General features: G+C 36.2%; 1 protein-coding gene across 4 annotated transcripts in view; it reads right to left on the bottom strand.

Annotated features, from left to right (window-relative positions):
- Window positions 1–1055: 1055 nt before the first annotated feature.
- Window positions 1056–11213, bottom strand: part of SCLT1 (sodium channel and clathrin linker 1) — a 36604-nt gene continuing 26446 nt past the window's right edge. For 2 of the 4 annotated variants that reach the window (XM_032684850.1, XM_032684852.1), the window contains 3 exons: window positions 4359–4437; window positions 3247–3342; window positions 1056–1307 (listed from right to left, as the gene is read on the bottom strand). In XM_032684850.1, the coding sequence (XP_032540741.1) occupies window positions 1245–1307; window positions 3247–3342; window positions 4359–4437 (238 nt within the window). In that variant the 3' untranslated portion in view covers window positions 1056–1244. Of the gene's footprint in view, window positions 1308–3246; window positions 3343–4358; window positions 4438–7200; window positions 7317–8706; window positions 8762–11213 lie in introns of those variants that run through there. The other 2 variants (XR_004356520.1, XM_032684851.1) reach the window with 2 other exon arrangements.

Raw genomic sequence — 11213 nt, 5'->3', positions numbered from 1 at the left:
GCAGTAAGAAGGAATTGTTCCTGAAGTTGCATCCATCTTGCAGGCTCTACCTGCACAGCCAGGGTTTCAGGAGGTGGCACAAAGTCTTGAGCTGATCAACCCAGCTCTGCCTTTTAAAATACAAATATGGTGAAGATCCACTGCTATGATCATACAGGTTTGTTAGTCCAAACCAGCAGTTTTGGGTAAGCACTACCCATCAACTGAACTAGAAGTTAGAAAGCAAAATTATACTCTTGACATTTAAGAGGAAGGACAAGAAATTATGTCACTTAAGGCTAAGATCGAAGTACTTCAAAACCAGTTAACCTATCAAGTGCTTATAATATGTGCTGAAAGAGAAAATGGAGTTTGGCTCTGATTTTAGAATGATAGATATGAAGTTTCTCAACTATCAAGGAAAAACACGTAGACAAGAGGAATCCCACATACTGGCATCTGTAGAATTCAATCCCACTATTTCAAAAGGCATAAAGGCTGGATGATGTCACCTTCGTGCAAACTGAAGTCAGAGAATGGATGTTCCCAGATACATACAAACCAAGGGAGCAGATCAACAGAAAAGCAAAGAATTGTAAAGTAATGGCAAAATAGTAATTAGGAAGAAAAAATACAACTGCAGAAATATTACAGTCCTTAGAAATGAGCTGTCTGAGGAGCCATGACAGCATTTTAGTTACTACCTGTATGCCAGGGGGCACCAGACCAAACTGAACAAAATTCTTAAAACTGGAAGGCAATGGAGGCATCTTGTAGCTCAAACACTGACCACAAAACAACCAACTATTTGGCATTCGTTATGTAATTAGTCTTGCTACGGCTCATAAAGGATCTTTAAATTGTTCCCAAGTTACTGCACTATAAAGAAAAATTAAAGATATTGAGTGTACATGACCAAAGTCAAGATGAATTTCAGTATAAGTGTTACCTACTCTCTCTACACAATCTTGTCATAGTCAGAGCTGGTACATTGTAGATCAAAAAACCCAAATATGCCACAGCATTGTGTCAGATTTTTTCATCTGCTATATTAAAGGACTTTACCAACAACATTCTGCATTCTTCTTCCAATCTTTATTGTGCATACAGAGACAGGACCTTCATCCACTCCCTTTCTTACTGGAATAAACCAGAGAATGTTTAAGTTTTACAAGCCTTGTTGTGTATTTTACTTTATTGCTCCAATATGAAGTTTCTCCAGCAATCTTCTTAACTCCAGTGTGGTGAATGAGCAATACATATGTTTAAATATTTTCCAGATCCTTCAGAGAAGCAGCTTTTTTATTCTGTGTAGTTATCAGGCTGAGCTGTAATGAAACACAAGCAAACAGTTTCTTAATAATTCTTTGTAGGATCAAAGTAACAGTAGAACTTCTATATTGAAGGTGTTACAAAGGAGAGAGAACAAGCACAGATAAAAGGGAATTTGGGAGAAACAAGAGAATTTACAATGTGCTCTGTAGATGACTACTCCTTTTGTCTTATTTTAGGTCCCAAAGAATTCAAGATGATGAAAGATCAGGTATCAGGAGTACACTTTAAAGAACACCTACAGAATAGACATGTTTTAAACCTACGCAGCCATTATCCTGTATTTGTTATGTTTCTTGTTGAATTACTATTATTTCACAATAAGCTAAAATTTAGAGTAATTGATCTGTCTACAATAACAGTGTAATTTCTAGGCTCCCTACTAGTCCACCTCTAACCTATATTTGATTTAATTTTACAAGTCAGCTGGATAATATAATGAGAACACACAATTAAGTCAGAAAGCAGCTCTCAGCCTACAGACTGAGAATCCCATTCTGAATCTGAGGGAACACACACACAAACATTCAGTCTTTGGAGACCTGGACGAGAATAAATACCCAGATTCAGAAGAGTGGACATTCTTGCAACACTACTCCTGGAGACCTCTTTCTCCAGACTTTAGTAGGACACTGCTAGTATGTCTTTTCTTGGGGCTTGGCACAGCAGTTCTGAGGTCATTACAGAGCAGCCAGGCCTGACAGTTGACAGCAGTAACCTCTGTCAAGCTTGAAGACGGCAAGGCAGTTCTGAACTCTGGCAACAAGATATGGGCAACAGTTCAGCTGCTGAACATCTATCAAATCTCTTTGTTACCTTTCAGAGGGAGCCTGGTGAGGAACAGCTAACTACCAATCTTTGCTGGAACAGCAGAACCTCTTTCTCTATGGGCATAGAGGCCACAAGTTTACTCCCTTGAAATGTGACATGACCATGTTTGGTTTTTTATAGGAAGACAGCATCCCAGAAGTATGAGAGCCGAACAGATCCCTATAACAAACACGAGGTTAAATAAATAAATAAATTATTCTTTCAGAGCAAATCTTCAGCAGCTGCGTAGACCTTGTCATGATAGAGAGCATTTAGAGCCTGGAACCTAGCTTATGTTATGACGGCTTGGCAGCTATGCCCACTTATTCTCTCCTGTTGAGAAAAAAATGCCATTTGTCCTAAAACTGGACAATTTAGGTCAGTAAAATATTTTCTCTCTGCAGCTCACATGAGGTCACCCATATTAACAAGTTATAATTTGCAAATCAGTTTCCTAAATCACTGTAAAAAACCATGGGAGGCAGAAAGACCATCTTTACTTAACAGGAGGCCAACTTGAGGAATTAACCTCCTTGGAAAATAAGTGATCCCAGGGTATAAACATCCAGGGGATTTGTTTAGAGTTGTATAGCTTAAAGAGTATGGAAAAATTAAACAGTGACATACATATACACCATCTCTCTTTTCCCTCTTCCCATGGCCTGGAAAAAAACAAGCATTTCCTATTCTGTCTGCACAATTTTCAGTATTTTTGTCACTGCAGGAGTTATTGCAGCTGTTACACATAGCTGATGGTAACTGCAGTGGGGTGTTCTTCAACAGATAAACAACCTGCTCTGTGCAAACAGGAGCTGCAGTTAGTGAAAGGGTTTCTTTTGTCTTTGCTAGCCTGCTGCCATTTCTGAAGCTGGAAATGATCATACACCTTCATTAACACATTTTAAAGTTTAATTCATATCAAACTGGTTTCCATAAACAAACCTACACTGTCACATAGGCGTCCTGTCAGAAGGCAACATATTCAAAATACAAGTTTGTTGTTAAAATTGTATTAGTAATAATGCACGTAAATGATCATCTCTGCCTCAGGAATGACGCAAAGTGAGTACTTCTGTGCTTTTTGTATTCAATGTGCTTAGATAACGTTTTCTGTGAGTTGTGTACCTGTTGAGATGCTGTGGCTGCCCTCTGTTCTGCCTGGCTCAGTCGTCTTTGGAGCCTATCGATGTATTCACGATATTCCATCTTTAATGTCTCATCCTATGTAAATGGAATATCTCATTACCAATGCCAAGTTCTTTTCACTGAATCCACACATACTGCAGTAAAAAAGCTTAACACAAAGGAATGTCAGAAGTGGAAATGTCTTCCCTTTACAGTAAGCCTGAAGACAAACTGCTGACACATTATAGAGAATTTCCAGCTCAGATATGACATGACGTGACTTTTCCACTCAGACTAATTTGCGAGGGAAGTTTTACTCATTTCACCATCTTGAAGCAAGATGCATAAAAGCTGACATTTTAATTCAAGTAATTTAATTCACGCAACCTTGTCATGTAAGGTAAAACATGTAAATGTTTTAGCTATACTCAAAAGGAAAAGGAATATACTAGATAATACAAATGGGCTGATAAACCTGCTACAGACCTCCTCTGTTCTCTTCAAAGGGTCTGCACAAAGCCTTTCTTAACCAGCGTTTACTCAAAGAAATCTATTCTCGCATCAGCCCCAATTTTCTCCTCTAAGTAACACAGCACTATAAAAAACAAGATAGAAGGACTTATCCTGGGTAGAACTGGATGTTTTCCCAGATTTATGAGGCTGACAGGAAAGTCCTTTTTTAAAGTGAACCTTAATTATTGAACAATGCACATTCCAAAACAACCCTGTCCTTAATCTTTAATGGATAATACCTTTGCTATATGCATATATGGACACAGAAGGTAAATTCTACTGTCCACACAGCATGTGGAGAACTTGCTATCTCTGTCTATGCCACATTATCCACAATGTCAATGCCTGCTTCTGTTTAGAGGCTTGCATGAATCCACAGGCATAAGTAAGTTCAGAAACACTTCCTGAATTGTCTAAATTAGTCACCTTAAAGATGATCTCTCCTTTAACTTTGGTAATTTGAGAGTAAAGTTCATTTGTCTTCCTTAATTTTCTCTAAACCAGCAACATAACTCACCTAAATAGGTTTTTTTTAAGATCCAGGTGTACACACATCAGGTTGTAACTGAGAGTAGCTGTCTCATCAGTCATTATCTTACCTCAGCTACCTTCTCATTTGCTATTTTCAGCTGGGAAATGAGCTCCTGGCTACGAAGTTTTTGTTGACACAGCTCACTTCTGTGAATCAGAAGAAAAGATGCTGATTAGCACACAGCAGTACTTCAGTTATCAGAACATAATTTCATAGGTCCTTCGTTGCATTGTAGGGGCTTATAGCGGATTTTAATTACAGGGTTGCTCTTAAAACACTGATTTCAAAAGCACCACACAGCACTTCTTCATGCTGTGTATTCAAAACTGTAATGGCAGAGGAATGAGATGTATTTGTTGGAATCAGCAGGAGTTTGTCAAGAGCACTTGACATTTTACAGGGTTTTATTTCTGTTTATTGAATCTTATTTCGGAGGCATGATATCTAGTATGTAGTAAATATAAGCTGCATTTGCACAGTGCATTCAGTATTGAGATTAACATTCTAATTAGTGTTTCTTTACCAGACTTCAACGTGGGCATTTTAAAGGTGCTTTGAAGTACCTGAAAATAAATCATTCTATACTTGTGAGACAGACAACAATGTGACACTTCATGAGGAAAAGGAAAATACCACCTACTTCAAAGTAGTCTTTTTACTTTTATACTGAATGAGTTTTAGTGATCCTCAATTTGCATAGTATTGAAGACAAAAACCATCTGGGTTATGACAGACATCTTTGACCTAATGCTTAAAGGAAACAGTCCTTGCCTCCTGTCATCACAAGGCACAGAAGAAGAGGGATAACTAAAGATGGAACTTTGGTAATTTTAGCCAGAGGAAGGTGCAAAACTGAACTGATCTAACCTTTGACCAGCCTCTACTCCACTACCTCACCTTTAGATGCTCTACCGAAACTACAGGCACTGTAATGGAACCTAAAGCATTTATTCTTTTTGAGGGAATGGGGGTAAAGTAGAAGATACTTTAGCCTCAAATCTTAATCTTAAAAAGCCTCTGATATTTTAATGATGACACTTAGTTCTCAACAACAATTTACTCATAAACTTTTAAACCTGGTACTTCATAGAATTTTGAAAACTTGATATACAGCACTTGCAATACAAGGTTGCAATGTATTTGTCACATCAGGTCACCACTGTACCAGGTGAGTAATTTCCACTCCCCTGTTCTCCACCAACCCCATTCACCAATCCCAGGTAGATATCACAAAAACAGCTCAACAACTTTTAACTTTCATAAAAATAAAAGTACATAGGCAGATATTTAAATCCTGTTAAACAGTTAAAATTATATAGAGATTATACCTGTGTTACCACATGTGAACACTTTCATATAAAGTAAGAATTACAGATGGATTAAGACTGCAGGATCAAGAGAATATGTTAATATGTAACACTATTGCAATTTGTCCTCCATGACCAATATCAAGCATCAAGATGAGGCATTTTCAATATAGGAGAACAATTTTAAGGCGCCTAAAAATTCTTCGTTACTGAAAACAGCCTGTCTCCTATGCTTGCACTTGAGTATGGAGTTAGCATGCTTAGCAGAACAGCCCATAAACAGTTTTACATGTTCATATACAGCTGTGGTCAAGGAATTATATTTATAATGAGATCACACTGAACACATATTTAAAGAAAACAGTTTAACCTTGTAAGCATAAGGAAATGTGATGCCTATTGAGCCAGACAGTTGATTCACTCTGAGTGTTAACCCTCCCACATTATGAGATCTCAATATTAGAATTGAGCAATAACCCCCAACTGATGAATAATTAAATCAGCCCCCACTGTACATTGTCTACAAGTGAGTAGGAAACAAAAGGTGAGCTTTTAGCATTTTGGCAGACGGGTGATAAATCCACCAGCTGCAGCAAGTACTTTCTGCAAAGCTCTCATGACAAATATAGCATGTGCCAGCTGGGTTTTTTTGGTTGAATTATACTATAATATGATTCAGTTACTCTTAGTAATTATGAATTTTGTATACTGCCAGTACCTGCATCTGTCTCTCATCCTGCTGATTTTTTTCTTTAATGAACAACTTAAAATAAGCAGCTACAGCTGCCAAACATTACACAAGTGCAGCCAAGAATAATGTTTTAGAAATGGAGGAAACTTCTTCATCTCAATGCTGTGCAATTCACTACATGTACTCTACAGGATGCAGGGAAAAGAAGGCAGTCACAGCCAACATTTCACACACTGCCACCAAAAAAGGTCATTGCTCAGAGGCAGATTCTTTTCAATTACAGAAGAGATAAAACTGAGAACTCCAAACCCCACACATGGCTACAGGGACTCCCAACTATGACACAGAAATGTGTGAGAGGCAGAAACGAGAACACAGACACCCAAAATAGCTGCAATCAGATGACTTAAGCTAAGTATTTCAATTTAAAAACAATTCCTTTTTTTTAAGTACTGACAATAATAATTCAAGTGAATATTAAAAAAATTAAGCCATTCAGTATAGTTATTAAAATATAATGGGTTTATACTACAACAGGTATTTTTGGTTTTTTCCCCCCAAAAAGCTGAATCTACTAGACATAATGGCAGATGGGTAGGATTATTAATTTACTAATTCATACTATGTATTACTATTACATTTTATTACATTTTTATTTAAAGAGTTCAGATTTTTAAAGCTCCTCAAATGTTACATGGAAGTACACTTATCATCTTTGTCATTTAAGGTAATGTTTATGAATTGTTTCATGTACTGTTTCGTAGAAGAATAGACCTATGCATACCTATTTCTACCCAATTCAAGCTAAACCGTACCTTAACCAAGCAAACATCCACAGGCCAAAGCAATATTCATGGCAGAGCTGAGAGAACTGTCAATGCCCTGTCAAGTTTTCAAGTTAGAAGACCTACCTTTTTCCCTGTCTGCAGTTTTCCAGATCTACTCCAGTAAAGTGCATTCTATGGATAATTCAGTTATTTGATTCAGTATGACACTTTGCTTATCCAAGTGAATCTTATCCTGATGCCTGCTCCAAACAGAATCATGTTCAACAAAAATAAGCTTGTGGTGTTGGCCACTGGTGCAGAGTCTGTAAAAGTTTATCTGGTTATCTGCAAAATTCCCTCTATATTTACCCCAATTCTTATCTTCATTCTCAGGATTAGGACATAAAAATCTATGGAAAACACTGATATGCCAATTAGATGGGATTAACCATCTACTGTATCTGTGCATTCATCTTAGCACAGACCGGTCAAGGCAGACTTTACAGAATGAATGAATAATCTACCCTCATTTTTAAAACCTGCATACAGTCTGGGCACTTTATTTTCTTTGAGGAAATGCTGGCAGATTGAATTACTCTAGTTTTGCCTACATTCTGTTGCTAGAACTGTCTCTCTCATCCCTTCTCATTCTGTACTGTGTTCTGTTGTTACTGAAGTTTGTTTCCTTCCAATTTACAGATTTCCTAAATGTTCCTTTGTTATTGCTGATTCCATTTTCTATCTGCTGTCATTCTTCTCAGTTGAAGTCTGAAGAACTACAGAGCCTGTAAAAACTTGCACATGTATTCCCCACTTCTTTCAAAAGTAAATTCTTTCAAATGAAGACAAGAAAAGTAAAAAGCTGGAAGCACTTGCTACAGATTTTTTACCACAGTTGTCAAAGGCAACTTAAATTTTTGGAACATTCAAACTGATCTTAGAGCCTACAACTTTACAACTGGAAGCTCTACACCTTGTAGATCAGCAACAGCAACTTGGATTACTTCTAATTCTTATCAAATTCTACACACATTGGTGTAGAATTGACATCAAAGATCAAAATAACATTTTCAACATTAAATCTAGTTCTGATTTGTTATTTAGATTACTTAGACAACATTCCCAATTTGGTTATTTAGATTACTTGGACAACATTCCAGCTATATAGGGAGAAGAATAAAAAAGAAATCAAATAGAAACTCAAGTATCAGTTACTAAACTAATGAACATACAATAGTTAAATTATTCACCAAGACTTAAAAGCTCTTTTCTTGTTATGAATGAAATTACATTTTGAAATAAGTTTGATAGTTTAACAAAATTTCTTTACTTCTGTTTTCCATTTAAACCCCTATAAAGAATGTGAAAGATTACCTTTTTTAAAACCTTTAACTGTAATCACTCTATTTTGCTACTACTTTATAATTGTAAATATTTGCTGTCTATGTTCAGTACATGTAGTTAGAACTTGAAGTATCTGCAATGGATGCAATCAGAAGTCAGAAAAGTTTTCTTTCTGACTGCCAGACTAGACATTTGTAGGAATAAAGGGACTAAACTAGCCATGAGTTGTTAGCCGTGCTGCCAAGAGCAGTGTTTTTATTTGGAATAGTGATCCATGCTGCAAGCAGCACTGACCTTCTCATTTACCTTCAAGACTGACTTTGGCACAAGGATAGTGAAGCAAAACCGGTTCCTTGCCCTCCTGCAAGGTGAAGGTGAGGTCTATTACCAATAAATCTTCCTTAAGATGCATAAAGCATCTTAAAATACTTAGAGGGAAGAAAACTTCTCATAAATTAAGACTATAATATATTTTTATGAAGAAAATAGTGCAATTTAGTCTACAAGTTCAATGCATTGCCTACTGTTTCAGCAGTGATTCTGAATTTCAAATTCAGTTTATCAGCAACTTTATCATGTTTTACTTGAATGAGATCCAAACGTCCAGGGAAGCACAGAATAATTTTCAATGAAGCCTGGAACTATCAGTTAACTTAACAACATTTTTATCTACAAGTTTTTCATGGATCTATTAGATTCTCATTTAATTTACAAAATCATTACTCTGTTCTATTGTTACAGGTTGCAAAATTTACTTTTCCTTCTTGATTTTTTAAAAATCAAAAATCACCTAACATTCACTGATGTTTCTTCATTGCTTAGAAGTATTTATTTAATACCTCCTTCATACATATGGATTACAACTCACCAACAGAACACTTCCAGACTTAAAAGATGACAAATGAGGAGCACAATGTGGAAAAGTTAGCAGCAGCTGCTGGGAACTTAATAAAGAAGCCACAATGTTTCCTTCACATGGAAAATGAAAACAAGGAGGACAGAAGTGGAGAAACACCAAGAGATCATGAATTTAAGGTAAAGGAACGGGAACTACCTACACTAGCAAATGGGACACTGACTCAGTGCTTATGAGAGCTGCACCAACAGCAAATTCCTGGTGAAATGTAAACTACCTCCTCAGTATACAATGATAGGACTTTCCTAGGAAGTTTATAACTTCCTGAAAAACACTCAGTTATAAAACACATTAGTATGCTTCGAGAGTAATGATTTTTGTTAAAATTCTGTTTTTGTTAAAAACTGAAATTCTGCTATAAGCCACCAACACAACCTCTGCATTTGGTCATGTATTTACATGAATCCCCCGTTCTCTTGGACCCCACTGTGAGACTTGGTGAGACCATTTCCTTCATTAGCCTCAAGAGGACTTTCAAACAGAGCCTTTAAATAATAATAGATTAATTAATATATTACCAGTATCAGTTTGGTTTTAGTGTTCTGTATTTAGTGCTCTTACTGAAATTTCTCTGGTAAGTGCATTTGCTGCAAAATCATTCTGCTTTTTAAAAAATCAGCAACTTGATTTTAGTTCACAACATAGTAAGAAGTGATTTGCTGTTCTCCACTTGCATTCAAAATACTCAAATTGTTATTGTGGTAAGATTAAAAAAAATATGATAAGTACTCGTTTATATTACAAGCAAGGACTTTCGTGTTGACTGTAAGTCAGGAGCTAATTTTCGTACCAACTGCATTCCACACTATATAACTCAGTATCTGTTAATGTATATAATGTGAAAAGTAGGCTAATTTTAGTATTTCCAGATAATACATATAGGTCCTGTTATGGCCACTTCTCATAATAATATCAGTGCATCACTGCACAGATTTAATATGAAATTCCTCATGTCAGTCTAAATGACAATCTTCCTATTCCTACTGCCAGCTTCCTTGCAAGGTAGAGCACACACCTGATAAAAACTTTTATTTCTAGCTTATACAGTATGAAAAAGCGTAACATGCAAAATCATCTTAAAAAGTAATCAACTTGGCTTTTAGACTTGCACTAAAATATCTACTGAAGTCATATAAACAGGGACATTTTCAAAATTTACTACCTATTTTACATACAAATTCACAAAGTAGAATTCCCGTCATGTCTGTTGTATTTTCTATGTCAGCATTTTGCTGCAGATAACTGAGGTCTAAATTTTTTGGTCTGCAGCAACAACATTTTAACACTTAACATTAGAGGTTTTAGAAGGAAATCAGCTGTTTCACAGACAACTTTAATGGGTGAAAGTCTGCAATTTTTCCCTTTTAATTAGAACTTGCTGAACTACATTCAGGATCTAGTTATGGATCCAGATGGCTCAACTGTGAGTTTTTGTATTTTGATTACAGAAAATAAACTACAAGTTTAAGAGCTAAAATTTACCTTAGCATGAAACATTGCAAAATACTTTTCTTCGCCAGTTACTGCAGCATTTACAAAAGATGTTAAAAAAGTATTAGTAAGAGCCAGCTAATTACATACAGTGAAGCTATTAAAACTGTCAGTGAATAGGCACAGCTCCCAGTGCCTTGCAGACATGCTCAACACTGATGTTGACTCTCCTCTGAAAGAGACTTTTTCCTTTTTAAAGAGCTGTTCTTTGATATTGGCAAAATGCAGTACATTTTAAAGGAAAATAAAGCCAGCCTATATCTGAATAGGTAAGGTAAAAAAACCCTGTAACAGTTTACTTCGGAGAGGTAAAGATGACCACATACTTCTCTACAAAGATGGAAAACCAGGTTGAAGTAATGGTAGGGTAGATTTTTTTGTAGGCAACATCTTCAGGAATTTATTT

This window comes from Chiroxiphia lanceolata, chromosome 4, assembly GCF_009829145.1.
Source record: "Chiroxiphia lanceolata isolate bChiLan1 chromosome 4, bChiLan1.pri, whole genome shotgun sequence".
In the NCBI taxonomy this organism is placed as follows: domain Eukaryota; kingdom Metazoa; phylum Chordata; class Aves; order Passeriformes; family Pipridae; genus Chiroxiphia; species Chiroxiphia lanceolata.
Note: the sequence above shows the minus strand (reverse complement) of the source record. Positions and strands in the feature narration are given on the sequence as shown.